At 44.5% G+C, this 25,565-nt stretch overlaps 1 protein-coding gene across 1 annotated transcript; it reads right to left on the bottom strand.

The window, feature by feature from the left end:
- Positions 1 to 1,023: 1,023 nt before the first annotated feature.
- On the bottom strand, positions 1,024 to 6,149 carry LOC123165885 (serine/arginine repetitive matrix protein 2). The gene is made up of 8 exons (XM_044583629.1): positions 5,397 to 6,149; positions 4,166 to 4,327; positions 3,754 to 3,849; positions 3,562 to 3,654; positions 2,598 to 2,702; positions 2,388 to 2,528; positions 2,017 to 2,304; positions 1,024 to 1,645 (listed from the first exon to the last, which is right to left on the bottom strand). The coding sequence occupies exons 1-8, from the start codon at positions 6,021 to 6,023 to the stop codon at positions 1,355 to 1,357; spliced, it is 1,803 nt and encodes a 600-aa protein (XP_044439564.1). The 5' UTR covers positions 6,024 to 6,149; the 3' UTR covers positions 1,024 to 1,354.
- Positions 6,150 to 25,565: the final 19,416 nt, after the last annotated feature.

The raw sequence follows: 25,565 nt of genomic DNA, 5'->3' as shown, positions 1-25,565 counted from the left end.
GTATGTGTGGTGGTGGGCAACGAATGGGTGTCGATTTGAGGCCTCCAAATTAGTTTTAGTCTGCGGCGGCGCCTTTCATGTGGTTGTCGCGGTGAGTTGCAATCTATGGTCGGCGGCTTGACGCGGAGGGTATGGTTGTGCAGCGGCAGCGACGGGATTTCTAACCCAACGCATGTAGCTTTTGTTATCGCCGAAAAGCAATGGCAACAGCACATGATTGACTTTTAATTGGTGGTGCTTCTCGAGTACCACCGGTCTTGAGCTTTGGGGTGAAAATCCTAGGTCTGACGTAGTTGGTTATATTTGGCAATGGCGATGACTTGCGTCGTTACCTTGTTGAAGACATTGCTCGGATATGCCCGAACTTGTTTTTCAGAATGAAAACCTAGATTCTGCCTTTGGTGGTTGGATCCGGTAATGGTGGCGCTTGAGCATCGTTTCCTTCATATAGGCTTTGATGTCGAAGAACCTCATTGTCCTTGTGCTGTCAAATGATGGTTTTGTGCGGATACGGTTGTTGGTGTAGTTCATTGATCGCTTCGTGTTTTTTTTCCTCGCTTGGGCATAGCATTGGTTCTGTATGACTTTGTCGGGCATAGCATTGATCTTGTATGACTTTGCTCTTCGCCGGCATTTTTTGTGTGTGCGTTGGTGTTGGATGTGTGCATCCTAGCTATACAGAAGAGGGTGTGTGCTCATAGTGTGTTTGTATTTGCTTGATCCTTTTTTATTCTGAGTCAATAAAATCCACGCTTTGTTGAAAAACTACCATTGGTGTTTCTTCTGGAAAAAAAATATAACGTTCCATGTTCCATCTTCCATCAGTTTTTTCTTCGCCCACCAGTTTTTTCTAAATACCTTTTCCACCTTGGTTTTTATTGCCCCCACATCGCATGAAACTTCCTCCCAAATTTCCCAGTATTGATTTTCACCGCACTCCAAACATGGGGTTAGGCACTAATAATCAACTTCTCAAGCCTAGATTAGGTGAATGTTTGATTCCACATGTAAACTCTCATTCCCTTTCCCCAAACAAACACAAGTAAACAAATTTGACCAACTTAGGCGAATGTTCGGTTCCAGCCATACATTAGGCAAGATATTTCCTTTTTTACAACCATGCCTCATGCATCTTTCACTCAAAAGCTGTGACAGGATTCTATTAACCAAGCCAAAGGGTATGTCAATTTCTGAAAGAAAAAACACAACTATGCCAAAGTTAGCTCCCAACTAAACAGGCCCTAAATCTACACACTTATTAGCCTAACTTAACCCAATCAATCAATTAATTAATTGGGCACACTACATATGTTCGCCGCCTGAACCCAGCAGGAGAATCCTATGCCATAATAATCTATATTATTGTCGACCTCCTGCATACGGTTAGACCGCCATAGTCGATTCTTTGCTTCTGACTCAATCGCTCAAAGAGGAAATCCTCGCTCCTCCGCAGATGCAGATAGTCGTCCATATGGAACGATGTGCCTCGCTTATTATCGGGGCAGCTGCTTAGGCGAGTCGCGGCCTCGTTGAACCTGGAGAGTAGTCCATCTTTGGAGCCAGCTGAGCTATCATGGTCTCCAGGGCTCCAGCTCCCACGGCTGCTCATGGTGTGACTGCTGGTGCTGCATGCAGTGCTTGCGTCCTGAAAGGAATGGTCCATCAGGGACTTGAAACAAGATATAGCATACAGGACAGACAAGATTAATATAAGCTTGTCCATTTGTATAGTAGAACCCAATGGATTGTTGTCTGAAGGTTTACTTTAGAACAAGATAAATACGTATAAGCTTGTCCATTTCCTTGTGTAAAATGAATTGTTGAAAACAACTACACAAGCGGTGCAACATAGTACTCCCTCCGTCCCAAAATTCCTGTCTTAGATTCGTCTAAATACGGATGTATTTTGATACATCCGTATCTAGACAAATCTAAGACAAGAATTTTGGGACGGAGGGAGTAGAAACTAACAGATTGATTTACTATTTCCACAAGAAATAGTTTAGACCATTTTACCTGTGTCTTGATTGTGGTTGGGGAGGCATGTAGATCGTTGCTAGTTTCCCATTGCAACCAAGGAAGGACAACACCATCTGACACAACAGGTGGTGCAACTTTCGGAAGGACTACATGAGTTTCCGCCATAGCACGAAGTACCACATCTCGTCGAGTTGAACTCGTGTCACTTCTTTCACCATCAAACGATGAAAAATCGGTATCTTCAACATTTGACAGGAAATCTTCAAAGTATAGCTCGGCCTCTTTGGTAAGGCATTTCGACATCCTTGCTCTATCATTGCTCCTCTGAAACAAATATACATGAAAAATTGAATTGTAGATTCTCAATAATAGAAGGGAGTATACAGCAAACGACCAAGAAAGCTTACTCTTCTGCGTGGTGGCGGCCTCTCCGGTTTAACATTCTTCTTAGTAGTAGGCAGTAATTCTTTAACTATTTTTGTGAGTTCATGACCACGTTGTTCTTCTGCCGCCAATTGAGCTAGTAATTCCTGCTTCCTCTTCTCTGACTGCAAGATATTGAAAGAATTGAGCCTAAACACATAAAGGAAAAACTTCTGGATTCCATCAAATCATACCTCTTCCAACTTGCTAGTGTAGTTCCTACGGAGTTCACCAATAACCTGGGTTGGTTGCGCATCATCACTTCTAGCCTTTTCTGAAGGTTCAGAGTTTGTCACGGCCTGGACAATGTATGGTCAAAGAAAAAATAATTGGTGTTACTGAATCGTATAATTTAGAGTGTATGAGTAACACTGAATAGCATTACTGTAGGCAGAAATGAGCAAGATAAGAGCTTTCAGTGTGGGCAAAACAGAAGGCATGAGTGATGACTATTCAACAGTTAAACTTTTTCGAATCCAGCTCTAAATTGTACTCCCTCTGTAAAGAAATATAAGACCTTTAGATCACTAGTAGTACACACAGATTAGACTAAAGTTCATAATGATCAAAAGAGATGCTTTTGAGGTTTGCGCATCAATGTCATTAGTTAGTCTGTGTTGTTTCAACTTTTTGTTAAGTTTTCTGCTTATTTCTCAGTAGAAAAAATGACATTTTCAGTTCTAGGATATAGACTTCAGGAATCAAGATCATACATGTTTACATATTAAACAACAAGCCAATACCATGTCCTTCGACTAAGTACTCAAACATGTTTGTTCAGCACCACCAAGCAGGTTTACTGATGATCTTTTTACACTTTTACTGATGATCTTGAGAAGTCAGTATAGCAACATAAGCATGTTGTAACCCAATTCTCTTCAGTCATTTCTCAAAGCACTACAACCAAGTGGAAACGAAGACAATTTTGATGATATTTCATTGTCCTGCCACCTGAGCATAACCAATGTAATCCTGGCCATCAACCAGTAACATCATCATTGCTCAACATGGTAGCACTAATGTGAAATTTTGAAAATTCTTTAATAGGTGGAGTGGAGGGGCCGCTGTTGCACCTTGAATTGATCCCCTTTCATTGTAACAATCAAACCCTAGTAAATAAACAAAGGTTTCTAGAAAAGTTAACATGTCAAAAGGTACCTTTTCAAGCTGAGTTCTGATTTCTTCAACAGCTTGCCTCACTTCTTTACGCATCACATCATACAGCACATTTGAATCATTATCTTCAATTGGCTGCTCCAACGATAACATAAAACACATATATATCTATTAAATGCTAGGTATTCCAAAAACTCTAGTTGTGGGAATTTGAAATAATATTGTGAAATCAACCTTCTCCTGGGAATAAACAGCCCGATTTCCACTGTAATTTCTGCTATGAAAAGAATGAGCATCCCTAGATTCATCATCAGTTAACGAAGAATGGCTCTGCGAAAATCAACACGAAGATATTCAATGTCGAATTTCAACCACAAAAAGAAATAAATTGAGCCCACAACACATGACAGTGTCAATGTTATTATGCACCAAGAAACAGACAGCACAAAATTTCCTACCCCCAAAAAAGCATCACAAATAGAACTATTACACACCATGTTACAAACAGAAAATAACTGCGCTGTGCACCAGCTACATTACAATTTTTCATATAGATGATTCAATTTCACATCCATAAATAGCAAGGGCCTTATCAGTGATGAATAGTTTCTAGAAGCACAGAAAATACAAGATGAGAGGTACTCACCGAGCCGCTGTCTCGTAAATGTACAAAATCATTTTGACTTGTAGACCTTGTCAGAGTTTGATTCACTTTAGACTTATTAAGTGAATTCTGCAGACTATGGCCACTGCTAGATTTGGTATTTGTCCCCCTAGAACCAGACCGGCGAGAAAAGTCCATATCATTCTGCAACCAGAAATGGAAAAGAAAATTAGAAGCAGCATTAAACACACTAGATGCAATGAAGTGCAGGAATACAGGTTAAGTATTCTAGGTTGTTCAAGTAGAATAAACCGGAAGGTGATAACGGGAACAACAAAGTGCAGGATCAAAAGGCAAAATAAGGAATCGGGTGATTACAGACTTTGACGAAAATTAAACAAATCCCACTAGAAGTGAGTTAAAATTAAAAGGCACATTGGAAGTAATAAAGCAGAGTAATAGCCTAGTTTTTGAACTGATGTATCCATAAACTCATAGATAACATCAGGGCATTCTTAATTTCATTCTACCAATGAAAAGGCAGAGCTCCTGCCAGTCCCTCCGTTCCAAAATAGATGACCCAACTTTGTACTAGCTTTGTACTAAAGTTAGTATAAGATTGAGTCATCTATTTTGGAACGGAGGGAGTATGTACTTATTTCAAGCTATCAATGGCATTATGTTTATCTGCGTGTGAAGGAGCAGAGGATCAAACAGAGTGACTTCATAGTGATTCCAGTCATTTGTTTTGTTACAAGAAGAATCGACATTGTATAGGAATTCTGCTGTTGAATTCGAAATAACAAACTGTCTTGTTTCCAAGGAAAACATCCTATTGTCAGACATACAATTGGCAACGTACACCTGTTGTATAACACAATTTCCCCCTTCCTCAAATCCAATATTAATTTCAGATTGTCCATAAATAGACTTAAACAAGAACACAAATAATACCAAAGGAAAAACAGCAAGGCATGTGAATGTCAATTGCAAAGAATGCACGAAGAAACACAAAACAATGGCAGAAATACTTGGCCATTATTTCGAAATACGAAATATCAGTGTTTATTCCTAGTGTATCTGATACTGCGTCTACATACTCCATGTCATGTATTCAATCTGGTCAAATAGACTTGGGTACGAAATTAATAACACTGATAAATTCAAACATCAAATAGACTCGGATAAAAAAAACTTGAATGAGATTTGCTATTTTGGGTTAGGAAATACAGTAGATTCAAACTGCAAATGCTACTGGAGGTCTGGAACTTACATCCGATTCACACCACCGCTGCCGGTCCGTCGAAGCACGGCGGTCCACCGAGGCATACCGTTGCCGACCAATGGAAGCATGCCGATCCACCGAGGCATACCTCTGCCTCGTGGCGGCGGCAGCGCCATTTTCAGCCGCGGCGGCTCCGCCCCGCCGCTCCAGCGGGGACCGCGACGCCGAGCGCTCGCGCTGCCTGGACGACGCCGTCTCCCTGGCGTACCGCGCGGTGGAGCTCCGCCGACCGCCGCGGCCCTTCTCCGCGGGCGCCGGGAACCTGAGCCGCCCGCGCGAGTCGTCCTCCCCGCGCTGCACCACCACCTCCTCGTCGTCGTCCTCGGACTCCACCCTGGCCCGGAAGAACTCGTCCGCCAGGTCGTCGAGGCTGATCTCCGGAAACCCGCCCGACGGCCCCCCGCCCCGCACCTTGGTCACGAACCTCGAGGAGGGCGTCGGCGCGTCCTCCGGGGACGGCGACGGCGGCGGGAACCGGCTCAGGCTCCTCGACCGGCGTAGGCCGCCCGCGCCGTCCGGCGTCCGGCCGCGCGCGGCGGACCCGCCGCCGCCGTCGCCCTCCGCGGCCCCGAACGCGTCCCTCCTCGCCGCCGACCGGAACGCAGTCGCCGCCATCGGCTCCGGCGAGCCCAGCGGCTAGGGTTTTGGAGCTGCCGCCGCTAATCCCCGCCGAAGACGGTCGCAGCGGAGCACCACGCGACCAGATAACGAACGGGAATGGCAAGGCGAACGAGCCTCGAGCGCACCGAGCGAAATCTACACGAAAATTCGTTTCCCCCACTTCGGACTTCGGTAGCACCACCGCGCCCGGGCCTGCCTGTCAGCGGGCGTTCGGTGGGGCCGAGGAGCGTGGGACCCGGGCGATGGCGTGCGCGTCGGGCGGTCGGGGGGGTTTCGAAATTTGAAACCCGGCCGGGTTTTGAGGGGGATTCAAACGATCCTCCGTCGTCGGCACATGAATGAAATCGTAACTGTACTGCACTGTACTGCTGCAGGAAAGGAGATGATTGTCCAGCCGTGCAAGCATTTACGCCGAGGGGGGAAACGTTGCGGGCACGGGGGACGGGGTGTGGGTCGTTGGACGTTGCTGTTGTGCCTGCACGTCGGCGTCGGTCGGTCGCCCGTGGCCTGGCCTCGTGTGCTCCGCCCGCCAACCACCGCCGCTCGACAGAGCCACGCACGCACACCGCCTGCGTGCAGAGCTCAACTGTTGAACCGGCTGCGTGGGGACGAGCGGGGGAAAAAACTAGCGGGAAAATTTGAAGTTGCCGGGCACAGCTTTTAGCTCGACTTCTCTCCGTCGATCAGTGGGCCGGTCAGCTTTCCCGAAGGCAGCTGCAGCCTGCAGGGGAAGAGAGTGAAGTCTGTTTTAAACCTTGAGATTGTAGAACTAGTCGGAAATAGATCCTCGCCTTCAAATTCCTGAAGTTTGTATCCTGTACTCATGATCCCGGTCTGATCCCGACCCTTTCACTTTGTTTACAACAATTTGACACACCGGGAAAAAGACAATCCCACTGGAAAAACTTTCTACTGTCACTGATTAAGTAGGCCCACGCGACATCATATCCATCTTCGCGCTCGGAAATGGATCAGAAGTTGCATGCGTACATGTACGCGTCTAGCCGGCGGCCAGAATCGGTCGATTAGCGTGATGCGTTGTACGTGTGTGTTCGTACTTGTGCATGAATTACTTCGGAAAGGTAATTGGCTCGTGTATTATTTGTGTCTCGTCGTACTGGCCGCTGCGGCAACCGACGCCGTTCGCGCGTTGCACCGGCAAGACTAGCATGCGCACGCTGCGGTGAATTCCATTCCTCGCATTGGCAAGACCTGCATCGTTCACATGCACTCCATGCTCGTGCACAGCGGCGGCCAGGAGAGCAACTCCTCGCTGGACATCTCGGCCACACACACGCCCGGTGACGCGACTCTCAGCTTGCCGCCAGTGTCTTTGTCTGGATTGGGCAACTCTGGTGCGAGCGCACTCCCAATTGGATGCCGTTGCGCGCGATGCCACGGTGCTCTAGTGCTCTATGGAGGACTCTAGATGAAGCACTCATCATCATGCGCAGCCCAGGGCGTTAGTGTCTCCAGCGGTGTATCACTATGGGTTGCAACCCATGTATGCACTCTAGTTATTGAGGCAAAGCCAGTAGACCTTGTGGCGGCAGGCAACTCTGAACTGCTCGATGCATACTGTAGAAGGCTGAAAAGCTTTGGGATGCAACTCATTCAGTATTCACATCAAGCGGATACATATACATGGGGTGTACACAGCACACTAGCTCAACTAACTCTTATAATCAAGCTAATCAGCTGAGAAAGATTAGGAGACGTTCCTGAACGTTGCATGCAGAACAAACTGTCTCAACACATACGAAGCAGAAGCCGTGGTCGCACACGCAGCTCGATGCGATGCTACCCCACGAACTTCACGTCTTCACGGCGAGGGGCGCACCGATGTGCGTGTAGCACTTCATCATCTTGCTCTCCTCCACTCACGACCAGACCACTACCGGCGCACGGCCCGGGGCCTGGAATGGACTGCAGCGCACGACTGTTGGCAACGGGCGGCCCGGCGGCGCATGGGGTGCATAACGTTGGCAAAGCGGAGCAGCGCGGCACATGCACGGCTACATTGATTTCAATAGAGAAAGAGAAAGGCACTAGGAATAGACAATGATATGACACGTGGGGTAGGGATGTAAGTGAGAGTAGACTCTGATCCTGGGCGGGATGGAACTTTTCCCGGTTTGCCAAACAGGTTCAGGGTCGGGATCAGACCAGGATCATGAGTACAGGGTACAGTCTTCAGGGAATTTGAGGTGAGGGTTTATTCTCGACGAGCTCTACAATCTCAAGGTTTAAAACAGACTTCACTCGGGGGGAGAATAGTTGCGCCTCGGGACCTCCTGCTCTGCTGTCCCCGCCGCCTGCGCCTCGTCCTGATCATTTTGCTTTGGCACGCACGAATTGCGACTCCTCAGCACCGGATGAGCATGGAACCATGTTAGGCCAACTCCAATGCGCGACCCCAAACGGACGTCCGCTTTGTCCGGGTTTCGTTCGTTTGGGGGTGGCAATGAGGCCGTGTCTGCCCGGATTCGTGGATGCGTCGGTCGTATTTCAGCTGCATCTTGTCCTCGAGCATGCAAAAGTGAGAAACAAAGGAGTTAAGCCGCGGCCGCGGTTCGCACTAGTTCACGCCGGCCGGCAACACAACCGGCGGCCTACAATCTGACGCCGGCAACAAAGCCAGCGGCCGGCACAGGAGCCAGCCTTCAAAAGACACAAGTTTTCTCGCCGGCAACAAAGCCAGCGGCCGGCACAGGAGCCAACCTTCTAAAAGGACCGCTATCGCGGCCGTCGTCTCACCTAGATCATGTCGTCGCGGGCGAACATCTCCTTCTGCCGGTTCATGAACCAAACCTTCCTCTCCGATGACATGCTGTTCTTGTCGACGATCATGATCGCTAGTGCCACCTCCTTGGCTTTTGTGTCGGCATTGGTGGCCTCGGTCTCTGGCTTCTTGAGTTGAGCGGCCTCCTCGATGTCGAGCTTCCTCTTCTTCACGGCCTCGTCCATGTCAAACTTCTTCATTTGAAGATCTAGGTATATCTTCATTTGCTCCTCCTTCCTTTTGCTCTTCCTCTCCTCCCGCATTTCCTTTTGGGTCACCATATCCTCCAAAGTTCCTTGCAATGCTATAGAAGACGCATCACGCTTCTCGTCGGGCTTCGAGCTTGTCTTGCCCCTCGTCCTCTCGAGCACGTCTCCCGCATCAGCCTCGGCCGCCGCCGCCTTCTCTCCTCTCTTCTTCCTACGAGCATTGTATTGGTCCTTGAACTTGGGGCAATCTTTGATGAGCACCCAACAATGCGTGAGAGTGAATGGCTTGTCTTTGTGTCGGGCCTTGAAGGCTTCCAAAGACTGGAATGCCTACACAATCAAACATGCGGCCGACATGAAAGGACATATAATGCATGAAACTTAAATGGCATGCCAACATGAATGGACGCATGATGGAAAAGAGAGGGGTTCATACCAAGTCACCAAGGCCTAGGCCGCTTACGGGACGGGCTTTGACGCTCTCAAGCGCGGCACAATATTTGTTGAATTCTTGTTGGATGAATCCCCACCTTTTCTTAATTCAATTGATGTCGCGAGTGCTTGTGAATTGGTAGGGGGGAACTTTCTTCGCTCATGAAAGTTCTTGTGAACTCTTGTCCAAAAGACCACTCCTTTTTGCTCAGCACCTTTGATTGGATCTTGGCCGATTTCCTTCCAACTCTCACAAATCAAAGTGTCCTCGGCTTGGCTATATGATCCCTTGCGAATGCTCTTCCTCCTCTTTTGTGCTTCGGCCTTTTGGGTGAGCTCGTCGATGAAACACAATGGCTCCGCGGAAATGTCCACCTCTTCTTCTTCATCTTCACAATACAAAGTCATCATCTTCATGCCACAAGTTGCCATGGTCATCCTCATCGTCATCTTCATGGCCGGTGAACTGAGAGTCATCATAGGTAGCACGGCCATCCTGGCTTTGGGTCTCGTCGGCATCAAAAGGTTGCTCTTGGCTGTCAACGTGGAACGCTTCACCACGGCCCTCGAAGATGACGTTCTGCATGAACGAGGAGTAGTACGGGTCGTCGACCGTCGACGTCTGCGTTGGCGGTGGCATATCGCCGAACAGCTTGCGGGCGCCGGTAGTGTTAGCCGACTCGAACGGCCGAGGTTGCTTCCTTTGCGCGCCGTCTTCACAATGGACAATGGCCAACGCCACTATACCCCAGCGTGATGTTGAGGTCGATGACGCCCGCGGGCATGGTCGGATCGACCACCACGCTATCTGGCGACGTAGAGAATCGCGTCTGCCCATGGCCGTGCGGCAGCGGAGCACGAAAATCCAGCGTGTCGTGTGAGACGGACGAGCTAGGGGAACGGTGCTGCTGCGGTCGATGGGCCGACGAGCCTGTGCTGCCCACATCCATGGTAGCGCCTGAGAGATTGGCCGGCGTGGGGCGGGACATACCACCCATCATGAGGAGGGTGTGCGCCTTGGAGACGATGGACTCCTTGTCGTCGATCTCGCCCTGGTGCTGCATCGCATGCCACAGGGCACACTCAAAAGCGTACTGCGCGGCGGCCTTCTTCTCCTTTTTCACGGCTCGCGGGTCCCTCTTCTTGGTCGATTCCCTGTCGAGCTTGGCGGCCGACGCCGGCGAGAGCTCCGACCACGGCTTCTTCATCACAAGCTTCTTTTTCTTCGCCACGGGCTTCTTCGCGGCAGGTGGTGGGTCGCCGGGATTCGCATCGTTGGCCATGGTGGACGAAGAGAGGGGGAAGGTCGTGAGCCCAGGAGTGGAGGGCGGGGCACGGGAGGTTTTGGAGGGAAGGGAGGGAAAGTGGCCCCCTGTGCCACCGACGGGCGGGCCAGGGGAGGACAAGGGCGCGCGTCCCGACCGTCCGCTCGATGTCCGTTCGGCTGCAAACTCGGCTCAAACTTGGGCCGGGAATGGGTCAAAAGCGGACAGAAAATGGACGATGGTCCATTTGCGGCCGCGCGTTAGAAGGCCTGCTTTGTCTGTTTACCCCAAACGGATGCGAGCAGACAGGATGGGGGCGCGCGTTGGAGTTGGCCGACCTGAAGGAAATATGCCCTAGAGGCAATAATAAAGTTGTTATTTATATTTCCTTATATCATGATAAATGTTTATTATTCATGCTAGAATTGTATTAACCGGAAACTTAGTGCATGTGTGAATGCATAGACAAAACAGAGTGTCCCTAGTATGCCTCTACTTGACTAGCTCATTAATCAAAGATGGTTATGTTTCTTGACCATAGACATGTGTTGTCATTTGATGAACGAGATCACATCATTAGAGAATGATGTGATGGACAAGACCCATCCGTTAGCTTAGCATTATGGTCGTTGAGTTTTATTGCTATTGCTTTCTTCATGACTTATACATGTTCCTCTGACTATGAGATTATGCAACTCCCGAATACCGGAGGAACACCTTGTGTGCTATCAAATGTCACAACGTAACTGGGTGATTATAAAGATGCTCTACAGGTGTCTCCAAAGGTGCTTGTTGGGTTGGCATAGATCAACATTAGGATTTGTCACTCCGTGTATCGGAGAGGTATCTCTAGGCCCTCTCGGTAATGCACATCACTATAAACCTTGCAAGCAATGTGACTAATAAGTTAGTTGCGGGATGATGCATTACGGAACAAGTAAAGAGACTTGCCGGTAACGAGATTGAACTAGGTATGGTGATACCGACGATCGAATCTCGGGCAAGTAACATACTGATGACAAAGGGAACAACGTATGTTGTTATGCGGTTTGACCGATAAAGATCTTCGTAGAACATGTAGGAGCCAATATGAGCGTCCAGGTTCTGCTATTGGTTATTGACCGAAGATGAGTCTCGGTCATGTCTACATAGTTCTCGAACCCGTAGGGTCCGCACGCTTAACGTTCGATGACGATTTGTATTATGAGTTTATGTGATTTGATGACTGAAGGTTGTTCAGAGTCCCGGACGAGATCACAGACGTGACGAGGAGTCTCGAAATGGTCGAGAGGTAAAGATTCATATATTGGAAGGCTATATTCGGACGTCTAAAAAGTTCCGAGTGATTCGGGTATTTTTTGGAGTACTAGGGAGTTACGGGAATTCGCTGGGAGAAGTAATGGGCCTTATTGGGATTTAGTGGAGAGAGGGGAGAACGGCCAAGAGGTGGCGCGCGCCTCCCCCCTGCCCAAACCGAATTGGACAAGGGGTGGGGGCGCGGCCTCCCTTTCCTTCTCCTTCTCCCTCTCTTTCCTTCTCTCCTACTCCGAATATATAGGAAAGGGAATCCTACTAGGACTTGGGAGTCCTAGTAGGACTCCCTATGCTTGGCGCGCCCCCTAGGCCGGCCGCCTCCTCCCTCCCTCCTTTATATACGGGGGAGGGGAGCACCCCAAAGGCACTCAAGATTTGTCTTAGCCGTGTGCGGTGCCCCCCTCCACAGTTACACACCTCGGTCATATCGTCGTAGTGCTTAGGCGAAGCCCTGCGCCGGTAACTTCATCATCACCATCACCACATCGTTGTGCCGACGAAACTCTCTCTCGGACTCAACTGGATCAAGAGTTCCAGGGACGTCACCAAGCTGAACGTGTGCAGATCGCGGAGGTGCCGTGCATTCGGTACTGGATCGGTTGGATCGCGAAGACGTTCGACCACATTGATGACCCACAAGTGTAGGGGATCTATCATAGTCCTTTCGATAAGTAAGAGTGTCGAACCCAACGAGGAGCAGAAGGAAATGACAAGCGGTTTTCAGTAAGGTATTCTCTGCAAGCACTGAAATTATCGGTAGCAGATAGTTTTGTGATAAGGTAATTTGTAATGGGTAACAAGTAATGAAAGTAAATAAGGTGCAGCAAGATGGCCCAATCCTTTTTGTAGCAAAGGACAAGCCTGGACAAACTCTATATGAAGGAAAACGCTCCCGAGGACACATGGGAATTATCATCAAGCTAGTTTTCATCACGTTCATATGATTCGCGTTCATTACTTTGATAATTTGATATGTGGGTGGACCGGTGCTTGGGTACTGACCTTCCTTGGACAAGCATCCCACTTATGATTAACCCCTATTGCAAGCATCCGCAACTACAAAAGAAGTATTAAGGTAAACCTAACCATAGCATGAAACATATGGATCCAAATCAGCCCCTTACGAAGCAACGCATAAACTAGGGTTTAAGCTTCTGTCACTCTAGCAACCCATCATCTACTTATTACTTCCCAATGCCTTCCTCTAGGCCCAAACAATGGTGAAGTGTCATGTAGTCGACATTCACATAACACCACTAGAGGAAAGACAGCATACATCTCATCAAAATATCGAACGAATACCAAATTCACATGACTACTTATAGCAAGACTTCTCCCATGTCCTCAGGAACAAACGTAACTACTCACAAATCATATTTGTAGCGACCAGACCTCAAACAGTCTGATCTCTATGCATCAGTGTCATCCCTGGATCGGTAATGCTAACACGCACAGTACATGAGGATTTATAACAGAGTAGCAATCACACACTTATTACATCGAATGTCTCAAAAGAGAACTTATTACAATAAATATGGCTTAAGGCCATCTAATACGATAACAGCGGAAGGCTTGGAAGATAAAGTGAGTCCATCAACTCCAACGGCATCACTGAGTGAAAGACAACGACCTATGGCTCCTTACTCGTCGTTTGAAAAGTCTGCAACATGATACGTTGCAGCCCGAAACGGGTCAGCACATGGAATATGCTGGCAAGGCAACACAAAAGAGTAATGAACAGAATAATGCTATCACTACATGCATATATGGCTGGTGGAGGCTGTATGGTTAATATGTTTTGCGGAAAGCCAATTTTTCCCTACAACAAAGGAATAAATTTTATTTAACTATCATGGTGGTTGTTAAACATTGAGAAGGTTCACCCAACTCAATCCCAATTAAACATCATCATTAAACCCAATCAAATTATATTAAGAGTGATGAGATCCACATGATAATCCAAGAACTAGATACTCAAGATGTCTATAACCGGGGACACGGCTAACCATGATTAGTTTGTACACTCTGCAGAGGTTTGCGCACTTTTCCCCACAAGACTCGATCTCCTCCGTTGGATTTCTCGCACTACATATTGTTTGAGAAACGGATGACCGAGACACAGTCTTTCCAAAGAGGTCCCCTTAACCGATAGATAGGTCGGTACACCTACAATCCCCTACATCTGCTAGCCCATCATGGAAAGGTTTCCCACAACTTACTCAACTATGCCAAAGCCCATAATGGCATGTGGCTGCACACGGAAGTTTCTAGCATGAACAATCTTATGATCCCTTTGAGCCTGGGTGGCAGTCCATAGGAGAATCACACGGTACCCCAGGATTTCCAAAAATACAGGCAACACTAGGTTCCCCAGGTGCCTCAATCCACCCAGATGTGTATTAAAGTTGCCACCTTAAGTTAACCATTAATTAACAATACTCACATCTGTCATGAATACACTCAAACCCAAACCACATCTACGAGCATAGCATAGCAATATAAGCAATGTAGAAGTAACTCCCATAGGTTTGATAATAAACAGGTGAATAGGTACTACCTCATCTACTTCCCAAACCCACAATTTAATCAGATCCTAACCATGCAATTGTTTGAGGATTGATCTAATGCAATAAAACTGGGTAGTAAAGAAGTATGATCAAAGTGTTACTTGCCTTGCTGATGATCCGTGAAACCTAGAGACTCGTAGTAGCACGCTTCGCACTACGGGTACTCTATCGCAAACAAACAATCATACAATAAGCAATCAAGCAAAGATGCACGGGTAAAACTCAAATAAGAATATCTAACCAGAAAGTTCAACTTAAGAACTCCGGTTTGCAAAAAGAATCAAATCAAACGAAGCAACAAAACTCAAACTGCGAAAGAAACAAGCTTCGATTACTAATTTGGACTAAAGTCAAATTTTACAGTAGCAAAAACTCATTTAAGTTGATTAAACAGAAAGAGGGCTTCGAGTCAAAACTCTAGGCGCTTGAATCGCCTGATTCCGATAAACGAGCGAAAAGATAAACTAAAACGAAAATCGGATCAGAAATCACGATCGAAAATAATCACGAAAAATCCGAGAAAAAGAAAAACTGACGAACAGACTAACGAACGAGCGTTCGCTGTCTGCGGCTAAACGGTGAAAATCGTTCGTTAAAACAAACGAACGAACGGGTGTTCGCTAAATAACTAAACTGAAAAAAACCGATCTACAAAAAATAAACCGCGGGTTCTTTTAAAAAACGTACGGTTTTCCGAAGAAAACCGGCGGTGGCGGTTGCTACCTCCGGCGAGGCGGCGGCGGGTCCGACGGGGCGGTGGGGCGACGGCGGGGCTCTGGTGGTGCGGCGGTGGTGGCGCTGGTCGGCGGCGAAGTCCGCGGCGGCGGCGGCGTCCGCTTGGCAGTGGCGGCGGCTTAGGGTTAGGCTCGGGTGGACTGGGGGTTGCGGGCGGCGGCTTATAAGAGGGGGCCGGCTGGGGAGTCCTGGCCGGTTACGGCACGGAGTCGGTTCATTTTTTTTAAATAATTTCGCATAGAAAAACGAAGAAAAGAAATACTAAACGGAGTCCAAAAATCCTGAAATAAATTTTTCCTGTCCTCTAAAAATCTACCGGACAAGGTGAACATTTATCTGGGACTCTAATGCAATTTTGAGAAATGCATATTTTTCCTAATTCAAATAAAATAGCGATAAAACTCCGAATAAAATTCTTGTTTGATTTTAATATTAAATCTCCAATATTTCTTTATTTTGAGGAAGTTATTTTATCCTCTCTCTTTTATTTTTATAAAAGAAATATTCGAAGAGAAAATAATTAAAATCAAACGATCCTCTTTTCAAAATTCGAGAAAACTCAAATATGAAAATAACGAAATTCCCAACTCTCTCCGTGGGTCCTTGAGTTACGTAGAATTTCTAGGATCAAGCCAAAATGCAATAAAATATGATATGCAATGATGACCTAATGTATAACATTCCAAATTGAAAATTTGAGATGTTACAATATTCATGTTCATAATCAGAGGGGTATTAATAGGGAAAATTGTGTTTTTGCCACTCTAGATTTTGCCAATTTTTCTTATGCCACTCTAGATTTTGACATTTCACTTTTGCCACTCTTAGGTTTTGACAATTATCACAATTGCCATTCCAGTGGCAAAAGCAAAAAATTTAGAGTGGCAATTGTGATAATTGTCAAAAGCTAAGAGTGGCAAAAACAAAATAAAATTATTTTGCTTTTGCCACTAAATGGCAAATGTGATAATTATCAAAAACTAAGAGTGGCAAAAGTGAAATGTCAAAATCTAGAGTGGCATTAGGAAAATTGGCAAAAACTAGAGTGGCAAAAACAAAATTTTCCTGTATTAATATGCATGAAGGATCTGAATATATGATCTTCCACCAAATAAACCAACTAGCATCAACTACAAGGAGTAATCAACACTACTAGCAACCCATAGGTACCAATTTGAGGTTTTGGGACAAAGATTGGATACAAGAGATGAACTAGGGTTTGAGAGGAGATGTTGCTGGTGAAGATGTTGATGGAGATTGACCCCCTCCCGCTGAGAGGATCGATGGTGATGACGATGGTGATGATTTCCCCCTCCCGGAGGGATGTTTCCCCGGCAGAACAGCTCCGCCGGAGCCCTAGATTGGTTCCGCCAAGGTTCCGCCTCGTGGCGGCGGTTTTTCGTCCCGAAAGCTTCCTTCTGATTTTTTCCAAGGTGAAAGACTTCATATAGCAAAAGATGGGCACCGGAGGCCTGCCAGGGGGGCGCGCCTAGGGGGGTAGGGCGCCCCCCACCCTCGTGGATGGTGGGTGGCCCCCTCTGGTTGATTCTTTCATCAGTATTTTTATTAATTCCAAAAATTGCCTCCGTGAAGTTTCGGGACTTTTGGAGCTGTGCAGAATAGGTCTCTAATATTTGCTCCTTTTCCAGCCCAGAATTCCAGCTGCCGGCATTCTCCCTCTTCATGTAAACCTTATAAAATAAGAGAGAATAGGCATAAGTATCGTGACATAATTGTGTAATAACAGCCCATAATGCAATAATATCGACATAAAAACATGATGCAAAATGGACGTATCAACTCCCCCAAGCTTAGACCTCGCTTGTCCTCAAGCGGAAACCGATAACGAAAAATATGTCCACATGTTTAGAGATAGAGGTGTCGATAAAACAAAATACGGACATGAGGGCATCATGATCATTCTTATAACAGCAACATATATAAATATTGACATATGATTTCTTATGCTCAGGTAACAATCCATTCACAATGTAAAGTATGAATCAGAAACTTCATTGAAAACTAACAAACTATAATCTCGGTCATTGAAGCAATTGCAATTTATCATAACATCGGAAAGAGTCAATATAAGAGCTTTTCAGCAAGTCCACATACTCAACTATCATTTAGTCTTTCACAATTGCTAACACTCACGCAATACTTATGGGTATGTAGTTTTAGTTGGACACAGAGAAAGATAGGGGCTTATAGTGTTTCCTCCCAACCTTTTACCTCAAGGGTAATGCCAACAATAATAATTCATGCTAACTTACATCCAATTGGATATATATATATCAAGATCTTTCCAACACAATGTGCTTGCCAAAGGATAAAATGTAAAAAGGAAAGGTGAAGATCACCATGAATCTTGTATAAGGTATAAGACAAGAATAAAAGATAGGCCCTTCGCAGAGGGAAGCAGAGGTTGTCATGTGCTTTTATGGTTGGATGCACAAAATCTTAATGCGAAAGAACGTCGCTTTATATTGCCACTTGTGATATGGACCTTTATTATGCAGTCCGTCGCTTTTATTTCTTCCACATCACAAGATCGTATAAAGCTTATTTTCTCCACACTAATAAATCATACATATTTAGAGAGCAATTTTTATTGCATGCAACAATGACAACTTACTTGAAGGATCTTACTCAATCCATAGGTAGATATAGTGGACTCTCATGGCAAAACTGGGTTTAAGGATATTTGGAAGCACAAGTAGTATCTCTACTTGGTGCAAAGAATTTGGCTAGCATGAGGGGGAAAGGCAAGCTCAACATGTTGGAAAATCCATGACAATATACTTTATTTCGGATATAAGAAAACATAACCCATTACGTTGTCTTCCTTGTCCAACATCAACTTTTTAGCATGTCATATTTTAATGAGTGCTCACAATCATAAAAGATGTCCAATATAGTATATTTATATGTGAAACCCTCTCTTTCTTTATTACTTCCTATTAATTGCAACGATGACCAAAACTATGTTTGTCAACTCTCAACAACTTTTATTCACCATACTCTTTATATGTGAAGTCATTACTCCCCATAAGATATATATGATCTCTTTATTTCTTTTTGTTCTTTCTTTTTCTATTATCCCTCAAGATCATAGCAAGATAATCAAGCCCTTGACTCAAAACTAATCTTTGTTATATATAACTCACGGACTCGATTACATAGAAGGATCATAAAGCAAAACTCAAAACTAGATCGTACTAAAACTTCATTCTACTAGATCAAGACATTACCAAAAGGATCGAACTAAGAAAAACGGTAAAGATAGGAGTGTGATGGTGATGCAATACCGGGGCACCTCCCCCAAGCTTGGCAGTTGCCAAGGGGAGTGCCCATACCCATGTGATTATATCTCTTTCCTCGGAGGTGGTGATGATGGAGTTGTTGATGATGTAGGCTTGTTGTCCATCTTCCAAGGCATAGGCTCACCATCATAGAAGGATGATCGAGTCTCCGGGATCCTCAAATCTGCAGCCAAACTCATCCTCTTGAATCTGTATTCATACTCACAGTTTTGGTCTTGCAGGTCATAGATATGGGCTTGGAGGTGTTTGATTTTCTCGTGAAGCTTGAAGATGGCCTCCCCAATATTCTTGGCGTCCAGCTTGTGGTTGGTGAAGAACTCCGTGATCATTATGTGATTGGCGTCGAGTCCACGTTCCACCATCTCCTGGCACTTGAAAACTTGTTGCTCCGTTGCTTCAAGCCTTGTCTCCACGCTTCCGGTCCTCCTTGGTCCCTCAACATCACGGATGTGCAGCAACCCCTCACGCATCTCAATGGTTTGAGGATGTTGCAGCACTTCCGCGGGGTAGGGGTTGATGACCTTCTCGAAGAACTTGTCCTTGGGGGCACTTGGAGACGTCATGGTGATCTAGATCTGTCAGAAAAACAACTCGAAACAAGAAACAGAGGATATTTGCGTGATACGGTGGTCGAAGCCTTCGGGAGATTACATAATGAATTTTTACCGACCAAAAGAAGTATCGTGCAAGAAAACGGAGTCCGAAGAGCACACGAGGTGCCCACGAGGCAGGGGGGCACGCCCAGTGGGGTAGGGCGTGCCCTCCACCCTCGTGGACGCCTCGTGTCCTTCCCGGACTACTTCTTATTTTCCTATTTTCTTAAATATTCCAAAACGGAGAAAAATTACCATTAGAACTGTTTTGGAGTTGGTTTACTTACCATACCTCATACCTATTCCTTTTCGGAGTCTAAAACGTTCTGGAAAGTGTTTCTTATGTATTCCTCCAGGGTCACGGTTTCAATAACATTAGTTTCAACATTTATGGGATTACCTGAGATATAATGTTTGATTCTTTGACCGTTCACCACCTTCGGATTTGTGCCTTCGAAGTTGTTGATTTTTATAGCACCGGAATGATAGACCTCCTCGATAACATAAGGACCTTCCCATTTAGAGAGAAGCCTTCCTGCAAAAAATCTTAAATGAGAGTTGAATAGCAACAAATAATCACCTACATTAGAGTCACACTTTTGTATCCTTTTGTAATGCCATCTTTTAACTTTTTCTTTAAACAGTTTGGCATTCTCATAGGCTTGGGTTCTCCATTCATCAAGTGAGCTAATGTCAAATAGCCTCTTCTCGCCGGCAAGTTTGAAATCATAATTGAGCTCTTTAATGGCCCAATATACCTTATGTTCTAGTTTGAGAGGTAAGTGACATGCTTTTCCATAAACCATTTTATATGGAGACATACTCATAGGGTTTTTATATGCAGTTCTATAGGCCCATAATGCATCATCAAGTTTCTTGGACCAATTCTTTCTAGATCTATTAATAGTCTTTTGCAAAATTAATTTGATCTCTCTATTACTCAATTCTACCTGACCACTAGATTGTGGTGGTAAGGAGATGCAATTCTATGATTAACGTCATACTTAGCAAGAATTTTACGAAAGGCACCATGAGTGAAATGTGAACCACCATCAGTCATTAAATATCTAGGAACTCCAAACCTCGGAAAAATAACTTCTTTAAGCATCTTAATAGAGGTGTTATGATCAGCACTACTAGTTGGAATAGCTTCTACCCACTTAGTAACGTAATCAACAACAACTAAAATATGTGTATATCCATTAGAGGAAGGAAACGGTCCCATATAATCAAAGCCCCAAACATCAAATGGTTCAATAACAAGTGAATAGTTCATAGGCATTTCTTGATGTCTACTAATATTACCAATTCTTTGACATTCATCACAAGACAAGAGAAACTTACCGGCATCTTGGAAGAGAGTAGGCCAATAAAAATCGGATTGCAATACCTTATGTGCAGTTCTATCTCCAGCCTGGTGTCCTCCATAAGCCTCGGAGTGACACTTGCGTAGGATCTGTTCCTGTTCATGCTCAGGTACACAACGTCTAATAACACCATCTACTCCTTCCTTAGAAAGGTGTGGGTCATCCCAGAAGTAATGTCTTAAATCATAGAAAACAAATCTTTTTTGCTGGTATGTGAAACTAGGTGGTATAAATTTAGCAACAATGTAATTAGCATAATCAGCATACCATGGAGCAGTACGAGAAGCATTTATGACAGCTAATTGTTCATCAGGAAAGCTATCATCAATAGGTAGTGGGTCATCAAGAACATTCTCTAACCTAGACAAGTTGTCTGCAACGGGGTTCTCAGCTCCCTTTCTATCAATAATATGCAAATCAAATTCTTGTAGCAAGATAACCCATCTAATAAGTGTAGGTTTAGCATCTTTCTTCTCCATAAGATATTTAATAGCAGCATGATCGGTGTGAACAGTTACTTTAGAATCAACAATATAAGGTCTGAACTTATCACAAGCAAATACAACCGCTAAAAATTCTTTTTCAGTAGTAGCATAATTTCTCTGGGCACTGTCTAGAGTTTTACTAGCATATTGGATAACATTTAATTTCTTATCAACTCTTTGTCCTAGAACAACACCTATAGCATAATCACTAGCATCACACATAATTTCAAAGGGTAAATTCCAATCAGGTGGCTGAACAATGGGTGCAGAAATCAAGGCTTTGTTAAGTATTTTGAATGCTTCTACACAATCATCATCAAAGATAAAAGGAACATATTTTTGTAAGAGGTTAGTCAAAGGCCTGGAAATTTTTGAGAAGTCCTTAATGAACCTCCTATAAAAACTGGCATGACCAAGGAAACTTCTTATACCTTTAATGTGAAGGAAATATGCCATAGAGGCAATAATAAAGTTGTTATTTATATTTCCTTATATCATGATAAATGTTTATTATTCATGCTAGAATTGTATTAACCGAAAACTTAGTACATGTGTGAATACATAGACAAAACAGAGTGTCACTAGTTTGCCTCTACTTGACTAGCTCGTTGAATCAAAGATGGTTAAGTTTCCTAGCCATAGACATGAGTTGTCATTTGATTAACGGGATCACATCATTAGAGAATGATGTGATTGACTTGACACATTCCGTTAGCTTAGCATTCGATCGTTTAGTGTATTGCTATTGCTTTCTTCATGACTTATACATGTTCCTATGACTATGAGATTATGCAACTCCCGAATACTGGAGGAACACTTTGTGTGCTACCAAACATCAGAACGTAACTGGGTGATTATAAAGGTGCTCTACAGGTATCTCCAATGGTACTTGTTGAGTTGGCATAGATCAAGATTAGGATTTGTCACTCCGATTGTCGGAGAGGTATCTCTTGGCCCTCTCGGTAATGCACATCATTATAAGCCTTGAAAGCAATGCAACTAATGAGTTAGTTGCGGGATGATGTATTACGGAACGAGTAAAGAGACTTGCCGGTAACGAGATTGAACTAGGTATTGAGATACCGACGATCGAATCTCGGGCAAGTAACATACCGATGACAAAGGGAACAACGTATGTTGTTATGCAGTTTGACCGATAAAGATCTTCGTAGAATATGTAGGAGCTAATATGAGCATCCAGGTTCCGCTATTGGTTATTGACTGGAGACGTGTCTCGGTCATGTCTACATAGTTCTCGAACCCGTAGGGTCCGCACGCTTAACGTTCGGTGATGATCGGTATTATGAGTTTATGTGTTTTGATGTACCGAAGGTAGTTCGGAATCCCGGATATGAGCACGGATATGATGAGGAGTCTCGAAATGGTCGAGACATAAAGATTGATATATTGAAAGCCTATATTTGGACATCAGAATAGTTCCGGGTGAAATCGGGATTTTACCGGAGTACCGGGAGGTTACCGGAACCCCTCGGTAAGTGTATGGGCCTTATTGGGCCATAGTGGAGAGAGAGAGAGAGGAGGCCAGGGCAGGCCGCGCGCCCCCTCTCCCTCTGGTCCGAATTGGATTAGGAGGGGGGCGGCGCCCCCCTTTCCTTCCTCCCTCTCCCCCCTTCCTTCTCTCCTAGTCCAACTAGGGAAGGGGGGAATCCTACTCCCAGTGGGAGTAGGACTCCTCCAGGGCGCGCCATAGAGGGCCGGCCCTCCCCCTCCTCCACTCCTTTATATACGGGGGAAGGGGGGCACCCCATAGACACACAAGTTGACCAGTTGATCTTTTAGCCGTGTGTGGTGCCCCCCTCCACCATAATCCACCTCAGTCATATCATAGCGGTGCTTAGGCGAAGCCCTACGTCGGTAGTAACATCATCACCGTCATCACGCCGTCGTGCTGACGTAACTCTCCCGCAAAGCTCTGCTGGATCGGAGTTCGTGGGACGTCATCGAGCTGAACGTGTGCTGAACTCGGAGGTGCCGTGCGTTCGGTACTTGGATCGGTCGGATCGTGAAGACGTACGACTACATCTCCGCGTTGTCATAACGCTTCCGCTATCGGTCTACGAGGGTACGTGGACAACACTCTCCCCTCTCGTTGCTATGCATCACCATGATCTTGCGTGTGCGTAGGATTTTTTTTGAAATTACTACGTTTCCCAACATAATGTCATTTGGACACGGCATCTTTTCAATAGCATCAACTTTAGCTTTATCAACTTCAATACCTCTTTCAGAAATTTTATGCCCCAAGACAATACCTTCATTAACCATAAAGTGGCACTTCTCCCAATTCAAGACAAGATTAGTTTCTTCACATCTCTGCAAAACTCGATCAAGGTTGCTCAAGCAATCATCAAAAGAAGTTCCATATACGGAGAAATCATCCATGAAAACCTCAACAATCTTTTCACAAAAATCAGAGAATATAGCCATCATGCATCTTTGAAAAGTAGCAGGTGCATTGCATAAACCAAAAGGCATACGTCTATAAGCAAAGGTACCGAAAAGGCAAGTAAAAGTGGTCTTTTCTTGATCCTCTTTTAACACAGGTGTTTGAGAGAAACCAGAATAACCATCTAGAAAGCAAAAATGTGTATGTTTGGATAATCTTTCTAGCATTTGATCAATAAAAGGTAAAGGGTAATGATCCTTTTTAGTAGCTTTATTTAGTTTGCGGAAATCAATTACCATTCTATAACATGTAATGATTCTTTGTGGGATCAATTCATCTTTATCATTAGGAACAACAGTAATACCTCCCTTCTTAGGGACACAATGGACATGACTTACCCACTGACTATCAGCAACGGGATAAATTATACCTGCCTCGAGAAGCTTTAGTATTTCTTTTCTTACCACTTCTTTCATCTTAGGATTTACACGTCTTTGGTGATCAACAACTGGTTTAGCGTCTTTCTCCAATTTTATTTTGTGTTGGCATAGAGTGGGACTAATGCCCTTAAGATCATCAAGAGTATATCCAATAGCAGCACGGTGCTTCTTCAGAGTTTTCAATAATTTCTTTTCCTCATGCTCTGAAAGGTTAGCACTAATAATAACATGATATATCTTTTTCTCATCAAGATAAGCATATTTAAGAGTATCAGGTAATGGTTTAAGCTCAAACACGGTATCACCCTTGGGTGGAGGAGGATCCCCTAGGATTTCAACAGGCAAGTTGTTTCAAAATAGGTCCCTGTTTAAAGAATACTTCGTCTATTTCCCTTCTTTCATTCATAAACATATCATTTTCATGGCTGAGCAAATATTGTTCTAAAGGATCATTAGGACGCACGACAATTGAAGCAAGACCAATAATTTCATCTTTACTAGGCAATTCTTCATCATGGGGTTGTCTACAAAATTTAGCAAAATTTAATTCATGAGAGATATCCCCCAAACCAATAGTAACAACATCCTTTTTGTAGTCTATCCTAGCATTAACAATATTCAAGAGGGGTCTACCAAATATAATGGGACAAAAGTTATCTTGTGGGGAACCAAGAACAAGAAAATCAGCAAGATATTTAACTTTCCCACACAAGACTTCAACATCTCTAACAATCCCAACTGGCGAAATAGTATCTCTATTGGCAAGCTTGATTGTAACATCAATTTCTTCTATCTCAGCAGGTGCAATATCATGCATAATTTCTTTGTATAAGGAATGGGGTATTGCACTTGCACTAGCACCCATATCACATAAGCCATGATAGCAATGATCTCGTATTTTAACAGAAATAACATGCATGCCTACAACAGGTCTATGTTTATTTTTAGTATCAGGTCTAGCAATTCTAGCAGCTTCATCACAGAAGTAAATAAGATGCCCATCAATATTATCGTCCAAGAGATCTTTAACCATAGCAATACTAGGTTCAACTTTAATTTGCTTAGGGGGTGTAGGTGTTCTAGTATTATTCTTACGAACCACAGTTGAAGCTTTAGCATGATCCTTTATTCTAACAGGGAAAGGTGGTTTCTCAATATAAGCAGTAGGAACAATAGGATCAACATTATAAGTGATAGTCTTTTCTTCAACTTTAATAGGTGCAACTACTTTTACTTCAGCGGGAGGATTATATTTAAACCACTTATCCTTAGGGAGATCAACATGAGTAGCAAAGGATTCACAGAAAGAAGCTACTATCTCAGAGTCAAGTCCATATTTAGTGCTAAATTCACGGAAAACATCGATATCCATAAAAGATTTAACAAAATCAAACTTAGGTGTTATACCTGACTCCTTACCTTCATCGAGATCCCAATCTTCAGAGTTGAGTTTAATTCTTTCCAATAAATCCCATTTGAATTCAATAGTCTTCATCATAAAAGAACCAGTACAAGAAGTATCAAGCATTGAGCGATTATTGAGAGAAAGTCGAGCATAAATTTTTTGAATAATAATTTCTCTTGAGAGCTCATGATTGGGGCATGAATATAACATTG

This window comes from Triticum aestivum, chromosome 7D, assembly GCF_018294505.1.
Source record: "Triticum aestivum cultivar Chinese Spring chromosome 7D, IWGSC CS RefSeq v2.1, whole genome shotgun sequence".
Classification (NCBI taxonomy): Eukaryota; Viridiplantae; Streptophyta; class Magnoliopsida; order Poales; family Poaceae; genus Triticum; species Triticum aestivum.
This window is presented reverse-complemented; position numbering and strand designations above follow the sequence as displayed.